This window comes from Struthio camelus, chromosome 32 (genome assembly GCF_040807025.1).
Source record: "Struthio camelus isolate bStrCam1 chromosome 32, bStrCam1.hap1, whole genome shotgun sequence".
NCBI classification, from domain to species: domain Eukaryota; kingdom Metazoa; phylum Chordata; class Aves; order Struthioniformes; family Struthionidae; genus Struthio; species Struthio camelus.
The window spans coordinates 2,035,040-2,055,897 of NC_090973.1; the positions used below are offsets into that span (position 1 = coordinate 2,035,040).

At 57.7% G+C, this 20,858-nt stretch overlaps 1 protein-coding gene and 2 non-coding genes across 5 annotated transcripts; 2 read left to right on the forward strand and 1 right to left on the reverse strand.

Moving 5' to 3' along the window:
- The first annotated feature begins 228 nt into the window (after positions 1-228).
- Positions 229-10,031, forward strand: LOC138063557 (antigen WC1.1-like). Of its 3 annotated transcripts, none has more exons than XM_068923184.1 (14): positions 229-532; positions 1,994-2,302; positions 2,540-2,845; positions 3,682-3,999; positions 4,081-4,395; positions 4,832-5,146; positions 5,846-5,908; positions 5,991-6,305; positions 6,765-6,800; positions 7,092-7,229; positions 7,978-8,073; positions 8,516-8,599; positions 9,138-9,290; positions 9,545-10,027. In XM_068923184.1, the coding sequence occupies exons 1-14, from the start codon at positions 322-324 to the stop codon at positions 9,799-9,801; spliced, it is 2,916 nt and encodes a 971-aa protein (XP_068779285.1). In that variant the 5' UTR covers positions 229-321; the 3' UTR covers positions 9,802-10,027. The 3 variants fall into 3 exon arrangements, with proteins under 3 accessions (XP_068779285.1, XP_068779284.1, XP_068779286.1); XM_068923183.1 differs by having other exon boundaries at positions 6,762-6,800; positions 9,545-10,026; XM_068923185.1 differs by lacking the exon at positions 8,516-8,599 and having other exon boundaries at positions 6,762-6,800; positions 9,545-10,031.
- Positions 10,032-14,397: 4,366 nt separating this feature from the next.
- On the reverse strand, positions 14,398-14,469 carry TRNAA-CGC (transfer RNA alanine (anticodon CGC)). The gene has a single exon. It is a non-coding gene; the product is annotated as a tRNA-Ala (tRNA).
- Positions 14,470-15,170: 701 nt separating this feature from the next.
- On the forward strand, positions 15,171-15,244 carry TRNAN-GUU (transfer RNA asparagine (anticodon GUU)). Its single transcript has one exon. It is a non-coding gene; the product is annotated as a tRNA-Asn (tRNA).
- Positions 15,245-20,858: the final 5,614 nt, after the last annotated feature.

The window sequence follows — 20,858 nt, forward strand, 5'->3', positions numbered from 1 at the left end:
TACAGTAATGTGAAAAAAGAAAGTGACAATAATATTCAAAGAGCCTGATACAATGTCTGAGCGTTTCTCAGTAGAAAACCACATTGGCCCAGGACAGCCCAGAGGGGAGAGGGCTCACACCCTGGTGCCTGGGACTCAAGCCCAGGCAGGGGACCCTGCACAGCCACAGTGCTGGGGCTGGGTACTCTCCTAACAGGACCCGTGTCTGTGTTTGAAGGTGCTGCGGAGGTGAGGCTGGAGGCTGGAGGCAGGCGCTGTGCTGGGAGAGTGGAGGTGAAACACGAGGGCCAGTGGGGGACAGTGTGTGCCGATGGCTGGGACATGAAAGATGCTGCTGTAGTTTGTAAGCAGCTGGGCTGTGGATCTGCTCTCCAAGCCCCTAGGTATGGATATTTTGGGCCAGGATCTGGCCCAATTTGGCTGAGACGTCTTGACTGTCAAGGCACCGAGACTGCCCTGTCCGAGTGTAGTCATGCCGGTTGGGGTGAACATAACTGCATTCATGCTTGGGACGCTGGAGTGATTTGTTCAGGTAAGGAGTCAGACATTGCCTCACTTTTGGGGTTGGGCCTGGGATCAGGGGACTAACCAGGCTGTGCCCTGAAGGAGAAATGCATGGGCACCAGAGGAGGCCCTGACATGGCTATTCTGGCTGCCAAGCTGGGACTGTTGCTGCTGATGTCCTTGGGGAAAGCCCCGGGTGATCCCACTGCAGTGCTGCACAGACCTCGTGAAGGTCCTGGGGGGCTCAGCCCACCCTCAGGCGGTGCTTCAAGCTGGGAGATGAATCCCCCATCCCTGTGCGAGGGGGCCTCTCTTGGTCTCCATCAATCTCTTCCCGTTCTGCCAGGACCTGGCTGGCAGTGCTGGGGGTGCCCATGCCCCAATCACCAGGTATGACTTGCTCGGCACCCCACAGCCAGGGAATGACAGGAGATGGCCAGGGTCACTTGGGTCATTCCCCTCACCAATGCAAGTCCCTCGGTTGAACCAAAGGGCTTTTCAGAGGGGAGAAGAGCAGGGCCTGGGGCAGAGGAGCAGGGTGGAATGCAGCACCTCGCACCCCATGCCCAGGGCTGCCCCACGAGGACTGGTCCCGTGCGGGCTCAGGGCTTGGTGGCTGCAGGGCTGTCGGCTGCTCCCTCCCATGTCACCGCATGCTCAGGCCAGCCTTGCAGGGTCCCCAGGGCTATCACAGCCCCGTGGGGAATGCAACCAGTCCAGGCGGTGCTGACCCACTGTCCAGCCACTCCTGCTGGCCCCCAGCTCCCCACACTGCCCAATGCCACAGGGCTTTGCCTGCATGCACTGACACTCATCTGCTCCTGCTTTTGCAGTGTGCACCGGTGTCGGCCCAGGGCTGTACACAGGTCCCCTGCTCCTCTGCCTGGTTGCTGGCCTGTGACATATGCACCCCAGGCAGCGCGCTGTGGCCCTGCCTGGGGACACCCCTCCCCGGGCTCGTGTCAGAGGGGGCAGCTGGCCCAGACATAGACCTGGTTACAGCTGCACCATTTCTGTGCCTGGGACATGTCTCCCTGCACAGACACCCCAACACTCCAGGACACCCCCGGGAACAGGTTGCATTTTGGGCTGCTCCAAGACAAATTCCTAGCCTGGCCCTGAGCTCCCCAGAGGCTGAGGGCTGAGCAGGCTGCAGCAGCCATGAACACCTGGGCCCATTTTCCTGGACCAGGCGCTGCAGTGCCCAGGGCCTGTGCCAGGCAGGGCTGGGCGTCTGGGGCAGCAGCATTTCCTTGAGCAGCACCTGTGGCTGTGGGGTCTGGGATAGTCACTAGTCCTGGGTGCTGTGTGGGGGTGAGAGGAGGTGCAAGGGGCCCTGAGGGGTTTGTGTCATCAACACCTACTGACAGCTGCTGCTGGGATGTTTGTGGAGCATTTTGGATGTGTCTGCCTTGGGAATCATGTGGGATGCAGGTATATAACTGCCAGAAGCCTCTGTGAACTCCCTGTCATCGGTGGGTTTTTCCAGGATTTGTCCAGCTGGTTGGAGGAGACAGCCCCTGCTCAGGACGTGTGGAGATCAGAGATGGAGACCAGTGGAGAACAGTCTGTGACTCACACTTTGATCTCAAAGCTGCCAACGTTATCTGCAGGGAGCTGCAGTGTGGCACAGCCCTGTCCGTCCCTGGAGCAGCTCCCTTTGGAGAGGGGGTCGGTCCCATCTGGGACAAAGAGCTGCAGTGTGTGGGGAATGAATCCCTCCTCTCCTCCTGCCCCAGGATGTCCCTCAGCAACCAGACCTGCACCCATGCGAATGATGCTGGTGTCACCTGCACACGTGAGCATTCAGGGAGGAGGTGTGAAATGCCTCCCGTGAGCCATGCACTGTGGGATAGGGGAGGAGGGAAGTGACTGTGCTCAGCGTGGTGTGAGTCCAGGAGGGGTGGAGTCGTTGCCTGCAATCTTAAAATGGTGTGGAAGGAGGAGAAAGGGCTGCTATCCCTTTGGTGTCTCCTTGAACACCTGAGGGTGCAAGAGCACAAAGCCCTCCTCACTTTTTCTCCTCTTTCCCCAGGATTCAGGCTGGTGAATGGCAGCACGGCGTGTTCGGGGCGGGTGGAGATCCAGGTGCTGGGGACCTGGGGAACCCTCTGTGACTCTCGCTGGGACATCTCCGATGCGCACGTTCTCTGTCATCAGCTCAATTGTGGGTTTGCTGAGTCCGTTCCTGGAGGAGGGCATTTTGGGAGAGGAACTGGCCCTGTCTGGAGAGACACCTTCCACTGTGACGGGACCAAATCCCATTTGGGACAGTGCCCTGTGACTGCCCTGGGGGCCTTCCCATGCTCACATGACAATGATGCTGGTGTTGTTTGCTCAGGTGAGTTCAGGGAAAATGCAGGATTAACTAAACCTGCCCCTTGTGTGTGACACAGCAACCCAAAGCAATGACAAACTAAATTTTTTCCTGGAGAAGCCCTGGCTTCCAGTGGAGGGGTTCAAAGGGCTTTGCCAGCAGGCAGACCATTTTACCTGGTGAGAAAGGAGGAGTGAGCACAGAGGAGGCATCTCTGCCTCCCCAGGGCAGATAGTTCAAGTACCGGGGGCGAGCATGAGGCCTGGGCTCCTCTACTCTCCTCCTGCAGCACAGGCACAGGATGAGGCTGCAGGACACAGTTCCCTCCTTCTAGCAAACAGCCCCATCCTAGACCTGCAGAGAGTGCTGCAGACCACGATCCCACTGCCCGCAGGGGCTGCCCTGGGTGCATCTGGCAGGAGCAGTGCCTGAGGCTGAGCTGCACAGCAGGGCTGGGATGTGCCCTCGCTTCTTGTCAGTATGCGTTCCAAACTCATGCTGTTTTGTCAGAAAGACCCCCTCCTCCTGCTTCCGGCTGAGGACACCAGCTCCCAGTCCCCGATCCATAAGAGGATGCAGAGGGGCAGAGATGTGTGGGCTCTCCCCTGGGTGTCACAGCAGGGGCCAGTCCCAGCGTGGAGACGGAGCAAGGCTCATGTTCATCCTGTGCATGATTAGAGTGAAAAAAGACAACAAATCCCTTGGAAAACTGCCATCCTTGAGCTCCTCACTGTGAGCTGGATACGGATGGGTGAGCTCCAGGGTGTCCAAAGGCATCAGGAATGGGAGACACATGGCAGGGTGCAGGGCTCCTCGGTGTCACAGAGAGTCCAGGGCATTCCCCCTCTCTCTCTGGGCAGGGCCCTCTGGCTCCCTGCGGCTGATGGATGGAGGGAGCCGGTGTGATGGGCGAGTGGAGATGCCCCTGCATGGGACGTGGAGCAGAGTCCTGGATGACCAGTGGGACATGAACGATGCCAGCGTGGTGTGCCGGCAGCTCCAGTGCGGAGAGGCAGAGCAGGCCTACAACCCACCAAAGCCGGAGCGAGGGAGGGGCCCTGTGGGTCTGAGAAGGGTCCAGTGTGCAGGGAAGGAGACTCGCCTGACCCTCTGCAACACCTCGCTGCCTGAGGCAGCGCTAGCAGGAATTGCTGAGGACGTGGGGGTGGTTTGCTCGGGTGAGTCGCTCTGACAGTTCCCGAAGCACTGCACTGCCCCGTGCCGCAAGGCCTGACGAATGGGGTTTCTCCTGGCTGCAGGGAGCCGGCGGGTCCGGCTGGTGAATGGGACGGGGCGCTGTGCTGGAAGAGTGGAGATCTACTACCAGGGCACCTGGGGGACCATCTGCGATGACTCCTGGGACCTGTCCGACGCCACCGTCGTTTGCCGTCAGCTGGGCTGTGGGGTGGCTGTGCAGGCGACCGGCTCTGCTCATTTCGGGGGAGGCTCTGGGCAGATCTGGCTGGACGACGTGAACTGCTCCGGGGGTGAAGCTGCTCTCTGGGTCTGCCCTCATGGGGGCTGGGGGCAGCACAACTGCAGGCACAAAGAGGACGCAGGAGTCGTCTGCTCAGGTCTGTGCTGGGAGTGGTGATGGGAGCCTGGTGCCCGGGGAGGTAGGGATGAGGGGAGAGCAGGGCATGGCCGAGATTGTCCCTGGCTGCCCCGAGCCCCCTTCCTGCCCCCGTCCTGGGGACACCTGTGCACTGTCCCCATTGGACCTCGTGAGGGTTATAGGGAGAGCCCAGCCGTCCGCAAGGGTTAGAGGGGAGGGCACTGCTGCACCTCAGGGATTTCTCTCTGCTCCCTGGGTGAAAGGGTGACTTGCCAGCAGTGCCCTCTGCCTCTCTGAGCCCTGAGGTAGCCAGAAGGGTCCCTGCTTCTTGGAGTAACCCTTCCTGCCCATGGATGCTGCAGAATAACCTGGGGCATTGTCAGGGGTGCTTTAGGTTTCTCTCTCCTCACCCCCGGACCAGCTTGTTCCCTCCAACTTTGTGCCTTTCCTTCCAGAGTTCATGGCCCTGAGGTTGGAGAACAGCGATGGCTGCTCTGGGCGCCTGCAGGTTTTCTACAACGGGACATGGGGCAGTGTTTGTTCCAACTCGATGACTCCTGACACCGTGTCCCTGGTGTGCAAAGAGCTGGGCTGTGGAGATGGAGGGTTCATTGAAATAAATGTTCCAAGTGGCAGGGTGTCTGGCCCCACGTGGCTGGATCATGTTGAGTGTGGGAAGACAAACAGCTCCTTTTGGCAGTGCCCCTCTGCTCCCTGGAACCCACAGTCATGCGATGACCAACGAGAAGAGACCCACATCACCTGCAATGGTAAGGCTGGAGCTACCTGAGCACAAAGGCTCACACCAGGTCTTGCTCCCTGTTCAGCAAGGTGCAACGCAGAGAAAGAGCTTGGAGTGGCTTTTACTTTGCGTTTCAGGCCGTTCTGCTGTCAGTGACACAAACACAACATCAGCTCTCAGAGTGACACACATCCATCAGCAATAGCTGTCCTGAGCTCCCTGCATAGCCCAAGGAGAGGCAGAGGCAGAGGCACCTCCAGGTGATGCCTCTTCCACCTTACCTTGGACACTTCCGGAGGTGCCTGTTGCTCTCTGTTGCCCGTAGAGAGGGCCCAGACAACCACCTATTAGCTTGGGAAGTCCATGCAGAGCATCCCACTCATGGCTGTGGTTTGCTGAGGGAATGGGAAGGGAGAGAGTGCAACCAGTCCTGGTGGCTGAGGGTTCTGTAGGAAACAGGCCCCGGCAAGGGTACTGCTGGCACCGGAGCTCAGACAAGCCTCCACTCTGGGAACATCCATCTGCTCCATTGCTAGTCATTAGCCCTTGGAGGGTGAACAGTCAAGGGTAGCCCTGGAACGCAGCGCTGTTATACACTGCATTACTGGGAGTTTCAGCTGTGTCCATGACCAAGGAGGCAGTGGGAGGTTCACGCACAGGTCAGTCCTGCTCCCACCTGCATGACCCCCGTGAAGCAGCCCCTTCAGCACAGTATTTCCTTCTGCAGGGAGACAACCAGAAACCTCCTCAGCCCCAGTGGCCAAGTGCCCCAACTCTACGAGCTGCACAGGTACTGCTCCTCTGTGTGTCCTTCTTCCCTGGCCAGGCTCTCCCAGCTGCCCCAGTGATGTGGGGGTTTCTACCTTTTCCAGAGATGGAGAAGATTCGTGCCGTGGGAGGAGAGGACCGGTGCTCGGGCAGAGTGGAGGTTTGGCACCGTGGCTCCTGGGGGACAGTATGCGACGACTCCTGGGGCACGAAGGACGCCGAGGTTGCATGCAGGCAGTTGGGCTGTGGCCCTGCCATGTCTGTCGTGGGGGAGGCTGTGTTTGGGGAGGGGATGGGTCCCATCTGGCTGAAGCAGGTGGAGTGCAGAGGGACAGAGCTATCTCTCTGGGACTGCTGTGCCTGGCCTGGGGACAGCGATGCCTGCCAGCACAAGGAAGATGCTTCTGTGAATTGCTCTGGTGAGTGGCAGCACTTCATCCCTCATTTTGGGACATGTTTCCCAATTGGGTCCTCACAAGGCCCCAGAGCTCGTCAGAGGAAGGATGTCCCTGGGGAGGTCAGGTGTCTGGTGCCAGGTGGGGAGCAGCTGTTGTGGGAGCAGCTGTTGTGGGGCCAGGTGTCGTCAGGCCTCTGGCCATGGGACTCCTGCATCCCGTCCCCCAGGCACATCCCCTGGGCTGCTGGTGCTGTTGTCCCCATGGCCCAGAGTAGAGGGCCCTGGGCCTCTCACGGGGACCCAGAGAAGGACAGTTCAGATGGGACTTGTAGGGAACACCTGCAGACAGACACACACACAGACACAGACACAGACACAGACACAGACACAGACACACACACACACACACACACACACACACACAAATGCATCTTTCTTCCTCTCTCTCTCTCTCTCTCTCTCTCTCTCTGCTCTGCAGCAGCACCCAGGATGATGACAACATCACCCCTCCGAGCAGGTAATCTCCCCTGTTCCCTGGGGGTTGATCTCCCGAGGGCCAGGCTGTGACCTGCAGCCAGAGGGAAGGGGCTCTGTGCTGGGGTGCGAAGCCACAGAGAAGAGGCTCTGGGGTGGGAGTGGGTGGCTTTGGGGAGGGCTGTGATTCACCCGGCAGTGTGGAGTTGCCCCTGACCCACCCCTGTGCCCCTTCCCCATGCTGCCATGTGTGGGAGGGTCAGGAGTGGGGTGTCCCTGGGCCCCTACCTCCCCCAGGCCAGAGGCTGCCTCGTCCATGTCCTTGCCCATGCAGATGCTACCCAGGTCCGTGCGAGGGAGAGCGGGAGAGTCTCGGTGCCTGTTGTCATCTGCATCATCCTGGGGGCCCTGCTCTGCCTGCTCCTGGCCCTCCTGGTGGGGCAAGTGCAAAGTGCCAGGGCTCAGCGCAGAGGTGGGTCCTTCCTCATTGGTCGCAGGGTGGACGATGCCTCTTGGCAGCCCCACGGGTGCTGTAGGTTGTCCATGAGGGGCACAAACAGAGCTGGGGTAGGGGTGCTGCCTCCTGTCCTATTCCCTGTCCCTTCACTGTCTGGCTGTGGGACACCAGCAACCAGGAGAGGAGAGAGCCCAAACCTGGGAGGAGATGGTGATGAGTGAGGAGATAGATTGCAGCAAGGGGCTGGGGGAGATGGGAGCAGCAAAAGACATCTGAGGATGCTGCTGTCCATGCTCTGGGCGGCGCTGGAGGGGAGGCTGTGGGGCAGGAGTGGTGCCGGGAGGAGCGCAGGGCAGGGGGATCTCTCGGTGTGGTTGTCCAGTCCTTGGGCTGCTCCCTCCATCCAGCCTTGCCCACCCGTGGTGGGGCAGGGGCCATGCTATGGGCCCATCTGGCAGAGAGAGGGGAGCTCCCTGGGGAGAGGAGACTTAGGAGTTGCTCCAGGGTCAGACCAGGGACCAGACCCTGGGCCAAAAGGGGCATGGGGCTGTCTCTGAAGAGATAGCATGAGGGTGACATTGCCCCAGGCCATCTCCCCAGGGATGCTGTTGTCATTGGGGACGTGGCTGTGCTGCCTAGACAGAGCAGTGGGGTTGGGCTGTGAGGTCAGTCCTGGGCTAGCCCAGGGGGAAGGGCTGGGTGACCGCGTCGGGGTCTGATCTCCTGTCCCCATGTCCCTGTGCCAACCCTGCCTCTGTCTCAGGCTCCAGGAGGTCTCTGGAGCCCTTCTCTGAGGCCGTGTACCAGGAGATCGACTACAGCTGGGCGTGGGAGAAGGAGGCGCGGTTCAGTCACTCAGGTCAGTGTGGGTCCCTCGTGGGAGGGAGCACGTCTGCAGGGCCCTTTCCCCTGGCCTTGACCCAGGGCAGGACCTTGGCAGCCCCCAGGCCAGCGATCCCCGCAGCGCTGGGCCATGGGGGTCTGAGGGGAGAGCAGCGCAGTGCTGGGCTCAGGAGAGGAGCTGCCTCCCCACCAGCTCTGCCTGTCCCAGCCCAGGGCACAGCGCCTCCCTGCCTGCCCCACTGCACCCCGAGGTTGTGCCTGGTGGGTGAGGGAGGGGGCTGTCCCCAGGCAGCTTGGAAAGGCCCTTTGAGATGAGGTTGTCCCATGGGAGCAGGAGGAGTCCCTGAGCCCTCCTCCCCGTGCAGTCCCTGCTGTGTGGGTGCCCATCCCCAGCAGCACTGGCCATGAGCAGGGTCATCAGGGCTCACTCCGATAACACCTGCTGCTCCTCTTGCCAGGCTCCTCTTCAGAGAGGTCCCTGACCAAGCTGCAACCCGAGCCTAGAGACAGTGAGGAGGAGGATGGTCCTGGGTCAGCACCAGGTAATGGAGGGGGAGACAGAGGAGAGGTCGGTCTCTCCTCCCTGTAGCTGTGTGACCAGCAGCAGTGTCACTGAATGTCACCATCGGGGTGGGGAGGAATCGCCCTCGGGAGCGTCTCCAGAGCCGTACAGAGCGGGCGAGGGTCAGACGTGCCCATCTGAGCTGGGTGCCTGCAGCCCTGTGCCCTATGGGGTCACAGGGGGACTTCCTGGGCTTGACCTGTCCCTGCCTCCAGCAGGCCCCAAGCTCGCCCCAAGGAGCCGAGCTGCAAGGCACCGGCATCTCCCCAAGCACACAGGGAGTCTCCACAGCCAGCTCTGGTGCAGAGCCTGGCACTGCCGACCCTGCAGCTGGGCGAGAGGGGTCCCTGCTGTCACACACACGCTCCTGCGACCCCAGGGGAGGTGGGCAGGATGCTGGATCTCCTGTGACCCCACCAACACCAGCAGCTCAGCCCCTCCTCGTTCCTGCACGCCCTTGCTTCCTCTGCTCTGCGGGAGGGCTCTTCTCATTGCCACCTGCTCCCCTCTCCTTTCAGATGTCCCTGTTCTGCCCAGAGGTGACCCAGCAGACGGCTATGATGATGCCAGGGAAGTCTCTGACCCTGGGGAGGATCTTGTTCCTGGGCAGGGAGATTGGGAAGCACCTAGGGAAGCGGAGGAGGGAGTTGGACCTGGGGAGGCCCAGAGAGGTGAGGGGGAAACACAGTGGGGCTGGGGCCTGGGGTGCCGTCCGTGGAGTCCGAAGAGTCGCTGCACTCTGAGAGCTCGACCTGTCGGGATGGGGAGGGAACCTGCCCCAGGAGTTTTCCTAGTGGGGAAACTGGGGGGAGATAACAGGCTGAAAATCCCGGGGAAGTGAGAGGAGGGGGAGGAAGGGGATTTACAGCCCAGGAGGGGCACACGCACGGGGCCAACTGCAACACACCGACCTTGCTGCTTCCAGGGGAGAGCCTGCACTCCCGCGAAAGTGACAGGGCCCCCGGAGCCGAGAGAGCTGCCCTATCCCTGCCCCCCATGGACACGGGGTACGATGATGCTGAAGAGGCGTCTCTGGCACATCCCCATGAGGACACCAAGGCTGTGAGACTGGACCCTGGTGCCAAAAGGTCCCTGAGCCTGGGGCCAGGGGAGCCCACCTCTGCCATGCGGTTGGGAGCTCCTGGGATGGAAGAGAGGTCTGTGCAGCTGGGAGAGCCCTGAGTGCCAGACACCAGTCTCCCTTCTCCCACTGGTGTCAAAATTTTTTCTATTAGAGCATTTTTTTCTATTTTCATGTCTCTACTTTTACGCCATGCATTGGTATTTGTTCTTATTAAAACCATTTGGGAGTTTGATCCAGAGCTGGTGCTTCCCTCCCCACGTGTTGGGGTGTCTCCTTGAGGCTGATCAGGGAGAGCAAAGCACCAAGAAACTGCAGCAGGGAAGGGGCACGTCTTGGGAGCAGCAGGCTCTGAGACAGGCTGTGTGCCTGCAAGTGCCCATGGTCCCTGGAGGGTGGGAATAGTGAGCAGCCCAGCTGGAGGATATTCCTGCTGGCAGAGACATTTCCATCCTGCAACCCACACACAAGAGTTTCCAGCCAAAGTGGGTCTCTCCGCAGGGTTCTGTAATGCAGGGTCCCGTAATGCCCCTCTGGGCAGGGAGGTCCAGTCTCCTCACCCCGGGAGTGCCCCCGCTTGCTCTTTTCCCAGGGGTTCTGCCTGGGCCTCCCTGTCCCAAGGCATGGTGGCCACCACAGAGCTGCAGTGACAGGGTTAGCCCTGCTCTGCCGCCCCACAGGAGTGAGCCTGGAGGTGACAGCAGGGCCCTGAACACCCCAGCCAGCCCCAGAGGGCTCATTGCCCAGGGATCCCCTCCCCACAGCGGTTGGGAGGCAGCTCTGCTTCCCGCTGCCCCAGCACCCCAGCACAGAGCAGCTTGTTTGGGTACCCGGGGCTGGGATTTCCCCTCCTCTGGCTCTGCAGGGACTCCTGTTTCCAGGGGCTGCTCCTGGTTCCCGCGGCCCTCATGGATCCCCAAGCACTCCTGGCACAGCCCAGAGATGGCTCCTTCCCGGCAGGCGGCACCAGGGCCCTGGGCCGCTCTGGGACCCCCCTCCTGCTCCCATCCACCCCCACCCCTCTGCCCTCCTGCTGCTGGGCTGCAGGGGCAGGAGAAGGAGCTGCCTGGTCTGGGGTGCCAGGTTGGGTCTGTGCAGGGGAATATCTGTGTGCAGGGCGCAGGGGACAGGAGCAGGCAGCGGTGGGAAGGGACGTTTCCTTCAGCAGGGCAGGAGGCAGAAGAGGAAGAGGGCAGGGGACTGGAGAAGGGATCACCCCAACACACGGGCTCCAGCCCAAAGTCATGGATCAGCCCCCAGCCTCGGGACGGGCCCATCCCCGAGGCTGCTCATAAGGGCGTATTTCAATGGCAGAAAACATTTCATGTCCATCCCTAAAGCTGGTGCCGATGGGCGCTGAGACAGGATCCCTGTTCCTAGGCCGGGATTTTAATGGGCTGAGCCCCACTGCCCACAGGTGAGACCCTCTCACACAGGAGCCAAGTGGGGAGGAGGGTTCGGTGGTTGTGCAGCATCTGGCACCCAAACTGCCCTCCCTCCTCCAGATGGGGGCAGGTCTCCGATCTCCACATCCCGCTGGCCCTTCCTGAGGGGTTCCCCATACCACACACTGATGGGCAGTGGGGCCAAGGCCGAGCACACAAAAACACACTCGACCTTTGTCCTGGCTCATTTCCTTTCCCGCACTGAGCTGACACCTGCTCTACTCAGAGAGATCTCCTGCAATGGGGAAGAGTCACCAAATGCCTCTGTGTCTGGATCTATAGGGTCTATGTTAATATCTATATGTAAAAAATGTTGAGATTCTGTGACTAAACTGGCAGTTTTTGAGAGTAGCATTTTTTCCTGCTTTAATTTTCTTTTCCTACATTGAAATTATTTATGTACCCTATTTTTTCCTTTGCATTTTTTTCTTTCCTTCATCATCCCCTCCTCCCACTACTTATGCACCCATCCTCCACTCAGTTACTGGTTTCAGCCTTCCCAGCACCAGGCAAGCATGGGGCCGTGCAGCTGCCGCCAGCTCTCCCTGCCCAGCTGCCTGAGCACAGCTCACCTCTTCCCCTGCAGCCGGCACTGTCAGGCCACCAGACAAAATCAGACCTGTCTGCCCAGGGTCTGGTGCCTCTCTCGAGAAGGCAAAGGGTAACTCCACCAGTCCCAGTTCTGCCCAGCGCTGACTGCTCTGCAGGAGGGTTTCAGCTCTGGTTCCCAGGAGAGGGGCAGCTCTCCTCTCCCCCAGCAGCCAAGCCACAGCCCAGCAGTGAGGGCTGTGTGAGCCCCCTTCTTCCTCCAGCCAGGACAGGGCAAAGCCAGGCTCCCCGCCAGGAACAGCCAGGGCTCGGCAGCACTGCAAACAGCAGGCTACTGCCCTCGAGGAGAGGAGGGAGCCCGTGGCTGTCACCAGCACCCTCTCCCGCAGCAGCGTTTCCCCGTGCCCCACTGGGAGCTCCTCCAGTGCCAGGCCCTGCGCTGACCCTCCACGGGCAGCAGCACGTCCCAGAGCTGTGGACATCCCTGCTCCTATCCAGGATGGAGCACTGGTGCTGGGGACCTTGCAGGAGGGCTGGGCCATGTGTGCAGAAGTGGGAAGTGATTATGGGAGGGCACTGGATCCCCAATGTAGGCATGAGGGAAAAGCACCAGTGCTGCTGATGGTGACAACAATGGTGTCACCAGCAAATCTCTGAAGCAGTGGGGCAGGGCTAAGGTGACCTTGAAGGCTCTGGGGGCAGCCAGGCCTTAGACACCACCTCCAGCCCCGCGACCTGGAGCCTCCCTGCTGGCAGCCCCCTGCCCTGAGACAGCCCCCTCCCTCCCTAGCCCTGGCCCATCTCTCCCTGTGGGAGATGCGGGGCTGGAGCCTGAGCCCCGGCAGGAACAAGGGTTGTGTTTGCAGTGTCCATGTGCGTTACCCACCTCCGTGGGGTCTCGCTCTGTGAATGCTTTTCTCACGCGGGCTTCCAACAGCCAGGGTGCAGAAGAGCAGTGCCTGCTCTGATCAATCCCATGGCCCCTCCGCCATGGGGTGACCACCTGCTCAGCAAGCCCCAGGGCTGGCACTGCCCCTCTCCTACCCTATGGGGAGATGTGGGGCCAGGCTCAGCCCTCACCCAAAGGACACGCTCTCCCTGAGGGCTGGGACCCCTCCTCTCCCTGAGGGCTGGGACCCCTCTGCTCAGCTGCAAAAACGTCACCACACAGACACACATGGACACGGGCCAGAGATGGGCCAAGAGTGACAGAATGAAGACATACCCCTGCTCCCTCTCCAGGATGATGTCTTTGGCATCCTCAGGAGACTTTTGCCAGCACCAGGACCAGACTCGCAGCCAGATCTCTCACCTTGGCTGTAGGAAACAGCGTGCTGGCTCTAAAGCTCCACACAGAGCCCATAGCGGGAGCTGAGGGGCACAGCGTGAGCGCCTAGGTCCATAACCAGAACATGATGCATCCAAATGATCTGTTTGCTTCACAGACATTCATGGACAGAGTGTTTATATACACATATATATATGTATAGATATAGATATAAAAAAAATCTAATCCATTGGGAACTTTTGCTTAGGGAATGCTCATGTGGGGAATCCAAATCCCATAAACAGGAGAGTTGGCTGCTCTCTGGCTTTTGAGGGTAGTCTCTGCCACAGGTGTCCTTGCAACAGCATCTTCAGGTGGAGCAGGTGAGAGTCCCTGAATGGGGTTGTTCCAGTAAATCCTTATTATCCAGCTGGCCTATGGTCCTATGTGACCACTCCAGAGCATGCATGATCCATTTCTATTGATAAAGGACTGTATTAAACAAATGGGAATGTCATCTTTGTATCACAGTTACAACTTCAGTTCCAAAGATCTTGCCACAGTGCAAAAGATGTTTGCATCATCATCCCATTGTTTCCCCCCTTTACCTGCCTCCCCCTTAGCTCTCCTTTCTGCTGGTGGCAGTTTTCTGATGCTCTTGATGACCTCACAATGCCTTCCTGCTGACCTACATGCTAATGGCCAGTCCGGCTGATGTAAGGAATTGACCTCACAATCAACGCCCTAGACACATCCCTCTCACTCACCTCTCCCTCTCCCCTTCCCCTAAGCTCTCTTCTCCATGGGGAAGGTTTTCTCATCTGCCTCATGACCTCACAGCACCTGCCTGCCTGCCACCCAATCAGATTGCTGCAATAAAAGTGACCTCACAAACAAGCTCCCAGCCAGGCCAGCCTTGCCTGACTCTGCCTCTGCCCTCTCTCCTGGGGGCTTTCTCCTGCCCCTGAGGACCTCACAGTGCCCAATCAGCTGCAGTCATAGAGGTGATCTCACAATCACTAGGCCAGTGCTGTCATGTTACCTGCTTCTCCCTCCTTCCTCCCTCCAGGCTCTTATGTCTTCCTCATGGGCTTTGCTGTACCCTTGATGACCTCACATGGCTGCCCACCTACTGCTGGCCAATCAGCTGCTGTGAAAGGAAAGGGGATGTAGCCCTCTCCTGAGAGGGCATTTTGATGCACTGGATGACCTCTCAGCTCCTGCCTGTTTGCCTACTGCTGGCCGCTCAGCTTGTTGCAATAGTTAGTGACACAAAAATCCATGTCCCAACAGCATCAGTTTTAACTCCCTCTCCCCTTGCCCAGGGATGTCATTTCAGCTGAGCAGGTTTTCCAAGGTGCTGGCTTGCTACTACCGTAAGCCTACACTTTCTGGAGAGGACCAAGGGGATGGAGAGTCAGGACATAAAACACCCCTGGAGATGCTGGGGATCGAACCCAGGACCTCCTGCATGCGAAGCAGGCGCTCTTCCACTGAGCTACATCCCCTTACAACCTGCTGAAGGGTGGGACATACACTCGTCCCAGGATATGCCCTTGACAAGCACAGCCCTGTTCTCCCCTGCTGCTCTGAGATCCTCAGCAGAAAACTGCATTCAAACCCTCTTACTGGGCCACAGGCTGGGATGGGGGAAGTGGAGATTGCCTCTCAGCGGGGACTAGTCCTGGACCAGGGCTGCACCATGGGACACTGCCCCTCCAACATCTCTGCAGTCGATGGGGGCAGGAGAAGACTCGCTGCAGGCGTTGCTCCCACGCTCTGGCCCTCCCAGGGAAGGTCTATGGAGAGGAACAAATCCCTTCCCCGAGTCTCCTCTGCCACCCTGTGCAGCACTCCTGTGTGCAGCACGTCTGTCCCTGACACCAACAGCAGGAGTGAACACGCTGAGGGAAATGTCCTCCCCAGGTGAGGTGCCCACAGCTCCAATTGCCCTCCCTCCCCGGGGTGTGCAGTGGAGGGGCCATGGGAGCAGGTAGAGGTGATCCTGGGCAGGGAGCTGCCCACAGCCCCTCACCTGGTCACCAGTCCTCCCCCTGCTCCGCTCTGACCACCAGCACCTGGTGGTGGGTGAAGGGCAGCACCCCCTTCCCTGGGGCTGGGGACGTGCCTGGCCTCAGGGACGTTCCCACTCCAGCAGCACTGGGGACTGTCCTGATGCCAGTGGTGCCCGGGGACAGCCCCAGGTGGGGTCTCTGTGGCGCAGCAGGGCAGCGCATTCGGCTGTTAACCGAAAGGTTGGTGGTTCGAGCCCACCCAGGGACGGTGCCCCTTGGTGGGGTGCCTGGAGGACTGTGCTGCCCGGCACCCTGGCTTTTGCTCATGGTCCCCATGCACTAGCACAGACAAACCTGTGGTAACCCCGTGGCTCTGGCTCAGGCTGGTGAATTGCTCAGGGAAGGACCTGTCTCCTGAACCAGGGCTGCTGTGAATAGAGGGGTCCTTGCTGGTGGGGCTGGTGCCACTGACCTTCCCATTCACACCTGTGTGTGTGCAGAGGTTGGTCTTACTGACGGGTTTTATACTGGGACGGAATAAGGAAGGGGGATTGACAGTGTAAGGATCAGCACCAAGCCCGAGACACATACACTATACTATGGCTAAAATACAATAAATCAGGGCTTAGTGAATGCTGTCCATTCTGTCCTGTGTCATCCTCCAAAGAAGAGAAGAGAGGGAAACATGAACAGCCACAGATGAACAACAACGGCGTGGCCAAGAGGTTACAGCGATGCACTGCTAATGTATTCTGCACTGTGCACAGGGCTCAAACCCCATCCTTATCAAAGATGATCCTGTTTCTGGCTCAAGACCCACCTGGAAGGAGTCTTTTGGGATAGTGACTGTCCTGTAGTCACTGTCCCTACAGACTAGCATTTTCAAGCTCATTCTCAAAGCTGGCAAGACAATCACCTTGTTTGCATGGACAGCCCCTTCCTCTCACCCCTCCTCCCATTTGTGTTCACTCACAACAAAAGCCAAGCTTCTCCAGAGGTACATCCCTGGGGAGCCAGCTCTGGGACAGCAGATCTGCTGGTGGCTGGCACATGCGTGTTGCTGTGGGGCATCCTTTCTGGACCATGTGGGATGGCCAGAGAAGCTGGAGAGCAGCACGGAGGATGCACATGAGTCCTGTTGACCCTGAGCTGAGCTGAGCTGTGCCCTCCCCATCCTTGATGGAAAGGACTGAAGAGGGAACAGCAGGTGTCCGCGCTGGGTGGTCCTGTCTGCACATCTCGTTCCTGAATGGGGAGAAGGGAGGGTGCAGTCCCACGGGGCAGTGAAAGAGGCTGTGTCAGTCCTCGCCCCAGCAAGTGCGTGGGGACGTGGGAGAGATTCTGCCATCTGCCTGATGCACAGACAGCTCTGCCAGAGACCTCTGTGGCAGGGTCAGGCCTTCCTCCACCCCAAGCACAACCTCGGGGGAGAGGACAGCCCTCTCAGTCCAGTCGGTGCTCGATCCTTGGCCTGACTTGTTGCCTGGAGAGAGGCTGAGACTGGAGACAGAGCAGCATGCCCTGGGTCACAGCTGCAGCTGAGACCTGACGGGAGCGTAGGGTTCAGCAGCAGCAACAGCTGGCAAGAGGACCAAAGCAGCTTGTGGGGTTGCAGGAGCAGGTCCTCTTGCTCTGTGCAGGGACGGGGAGCTGCAAGGTGCTGCAGCTGGGCTGGACAGGGCAGCCTGATGTGTGAGTGTGTTTGGGTAAGGAAACACACACTGGGGAGGTTTGAGATGTTTGTGCTGTGAGCTGCTGCTGAGGGGACAGAGAACATAAAAGCAAAGTCTGTGTGCAAGGTGCAGGAGAGATGACCTTCGGTCTCTGATCTGGGGCTGTTGTGAAGTCACAGTTTTGCAGTCAGCTTTTAGCCTCCTGCTAGACTCCTGCAGGGGAGTCACTGCATTTCTGTCCTGCCTTGTGCCCTTTCAGCAGGAAGGAGCCGATTCAGAGGGATGTTCATGAGGGGTCCCAGATGGAGCCCTCTCTGCTGTTTCTCTTCCACATCAGATCCTGCTTTTCCCTTCCCTTTTACACCTCTGATTCCAAACACCAGCACCAAGAAATCTTTGGGGAATTAATCACAACCAGAGATTCAGCATTTTGTAGGAAACATAGCTCTCACTGAAGTCCCTGCTGCATGGCAGCTGGTTAAACAGCTTCCTCCCTGCAACTCGCATTCAGCACTTGTCCCTCTACATCTGTGGCTGGGATGCCAAGGACAGCCCCCACTCTGTGCTGTGCTTTGTCTCTTGGGCTACAAATCCCCTCTGTTTCCATAAACCCAATTTTCTCCTTCTCAGGCCCACTGCCCTTGGGGAGGGAAGGGCCAGGCTGCCCACTAACCCCCTATCTCCATCAGACATCTCCCATAGCATTGCAAATGAGGGGAAGAAATTACCATTGGCAGAGCAGGAACCTTTAATGCAATCCTTCTCTGAGGTTTGGCAGGTCAGACCAAATGAGCCTGAACATCCCTTATGACCTCAGCTGTTACTCTCAGCATCAGCATTCACTTGAGCTTCCCCAACAGCCGAAAGCCCAACTACGGGCCTTTAGTAACAGTGGGACTTCACTTGGACCACAAGTCCCATTTTCCTCAGGGTTCCTTGCCTCTTACGGATACGTCTGGAAAATGGCTCCAGAGGAAATACTGTGGTTTCTTCACATGACTTCTCCAAAGGTGCTCTTCTGGCTTCAGTTGCCTTGCTTGTCTTGTCAGCAAAATACATAGGAAAGGAAGATCTTCCCAGGGGCTCAGATTGGAGGAAAGACAAGAATCCCTTCCCCCATTACTCTGAAGTGATATTCCACCTGGAGGGCCACAGAAAAGAAACAGCAAAGGTTATTACTGGCATCTGTTGTTTTCCAGGGCACAAAGGTCATTTCTCACCCTCTCTTCTGCCCCTTGCCTTGAGCCTGCCTGTCAGCACTCTTATGCCCTTCAGCTAGTACTGGCAGGTCTGACAATGGCATTTTTGATCTGACCAAGGAGCTAAATGATCACTGAGCTAAACAGAAAGTGCCCATGCCCTGTCCCTGAAAGGCCCAGCAGGTACATTCCCGCTAGAAACAGGGCCAAACAGGGCCTTCTGATGTGTTTCCTGAGAACGCACTAGTGACAAATGCATTGCAAAACTAGAGCAGGACAAGGCTGGTCAAGGGCCAAATGAACACACAGGAAGGGGTCTTTCATACCCCCTGCCCCTAGAAGTCCTTAGTGCACAAGGAGGACCTCAGCCAGTAGCACGTACCTGTTTTGGCATCTTCTGGATTTTTTTAACCAGTTTCTCAGGTGGGGGCATGGCGTCAGCACTGTCCTTCCTCCTGCCCTTCTCCACCTTCTGTGAGGAGCTCCCTCCGATGGCTGGGAGCACACTGAAAATACACATTGTGGGGAGGTGGTGTGAGCACAGCGCGAGTTTGGTCTCCACTCTGTGCTCCCAAGCTGGGCGCCTACTTCTGCAGCAGAAGGCAGTCCCGCAGCAGAATGATGTGGGGTCGACTGCCTGTGTTCACATCCACAGACACAGAGATCACCCCCAGCTGAAGCGCCCAGGGCTCCATGATGTGCCTGAAGGAACGCTCAGGATGCCCAGGCACAGGCTCTCTCTCGAGGCAGCAAGGAGAGGAGCAGGGGCCTTTACAAAGACAGGCTCTGTGAGACACACTTACCCCATCCTGGCAAATGTATTAAACACTCCTCGATGGTCCCAGCTACCTTGCGCTTAGGTATGGAAAACTGATTCTTCCTGGAGACCCAGGGTCAAAGAAGGAGAAAGTGATCAGGGGTGTAAAGGCAGTCCTGCCATCGTGGGATCAGGAGTCACTGTGCCATGTGAGAAAAGGCATTCAGAGCTGCCCTAAACCTCGTGTCCACAGGAAACATCTCACTCAAAAAAGCACAAGGCTGCAGGATCACCCTCCTCCATGCCTTCAAGTGTCTCACCTGCCACGAGACGCTTTGACCTCAGCTTTCTTCCCCTTTCCTTTCTGCATATTGGTAGCTGTTATTCCGGGTGGAGGATGCCTCTCCCTGAAGAGGAGACGCTTGGCAGGAAGAGTTCCTGCAAGCAGGAGGCAAGAAAACACTTCAGGACAGCATTGTGGAGACCTTTGGAACAGGAAGGATAGGCAGATGCGCTCAAGCTTGTGATAAATCTGTGAGGCAGGCCTCAAGCTGATTCCTTTCAAAGCTTGTTTCCTGGGTGGTCTTTGGTCTTTCCAGACACTGGCTTAGACTATCTGTCTTTTCGTTTTTACTGGGCAATATCTTTTCTTGTGGAATTGATTTTCTCATGTTCTATCCCATTCACTCGATGGAAAAGGGGGCTTGCTGGGATGTCCTGGTGACCGAACAGAGCCTCTCTGGGGGCCATCATTTCACACAAGGTGAGCCGATCCTTGGATCAGTCTACTGATCTCACATGCCTACAACTCCTCTGTAGACACAGTCAACACAAAGGCACTGTTTTGGGAATGTGTAGGAGAGAGTAGGAAAGAAAGGTTAGAACACCTTGCTTTGAAAATGAAAGGAAGTCTTGGCACAGGCTACCAGACTTTTTAACCATCTGACTTTTCCCATCCTGAGTCCCTTGAGAGTTCCCATATGGGTAAGCAGCATCACCTCCAGTGCCTCACGCTACCCCTGGGAGCCATTGCACTGGAGCCTTGGCTCCAATGCCCTACCCAGCAGCACAGGAGGAGAAGGCACAAACCCCTGCCAGGAACCAGCTGTTCCACTCCCTTTTTGCCACTCGCGTTGTCTTTTCCCATCTCCTCTTCCTGGCTGGGCTTCGCAGGTGCCACAGGTGGTTTTCTAGCTCTCCTCTCAAGCTTGTACCTGGAAACAGGGAAAAAGGCACCAGTCCAAACGAAGGACACCACACTTCCTTTGCACCTTGTGTGAATAAGGGGGACACAGGGGCATTTGGGAGCTACTGTGAAGTCCTCCTTTTTGCAAAGCAGAATATACAGAACATGCCAGATTCTGGAGGAGCATCCTAGCAAGCTGAGTGACATCATGAAGACCTCCAGAGCCTGGAGGGGTGTGAGTTTCCTCCTCAGGCTCTTCAAGAGCTTCCCTATCCTTCCTTGTAGGAAAGCTCATTCTAACCCAGATCCTCTGGGCTGCCACTGTGACCATCTATCATCTCCTGTTCATGTTCATGTCCAGGCAGAACAGGCTACTCTCCTTCCCTACAGCTTCCCAGCACCATTTCTAACTCCTCTCTCACCCTCCAAAACACTCGCAGGCCCTCCCAAGCTGATGTTTGTGCATCTGTAAAAAGGAACCTCCATCTCCCAGGCAGGTAATGGAACAAAACACTGAGCACAATGGGAGCCAGCACAAAGCTCTCCAAAAAACCCCACTGGGCACTGGCTTCACTTGGGCCTAGACAGGCCTCCCATCAAAAAAACCTTTGACCCAAGAAAATACATGCAGGACACATTTCATTCACACAGGTCTCTCAGAAGACATGGAAATGTCCCAAGCCAGTGACTAGTATGGACCTGTACTTGAATTCACATTGGAAAGAGTTATTCTCAAATGACTTTCTGAACAGCCTTCACAAGCACTGGCAACACAACGCTACCAAACATGCCATGAGAAGCTGCTTGCTTGGCCAGCCAGGGGCTAAGAAGCAACAAACCATACTCACTCAGGAAAGACAATGACATGACCAGACCAGGTCTGAGAAGCTGCAGTTTCAGTGCCCAAGAGGACTGAATCCCTCATCTCCGGCATCTGCTAAGGTGAGAGACACATGTGAGATGAGGCCAAGGAAAGTATCTCATCGCTCACAGGGGCAGCAAACTTTTCCACTGCTCAGAGAAGGTGCTGCCTCTCTGAAATGTTGAATCTCTCTCTTCCTCACAGC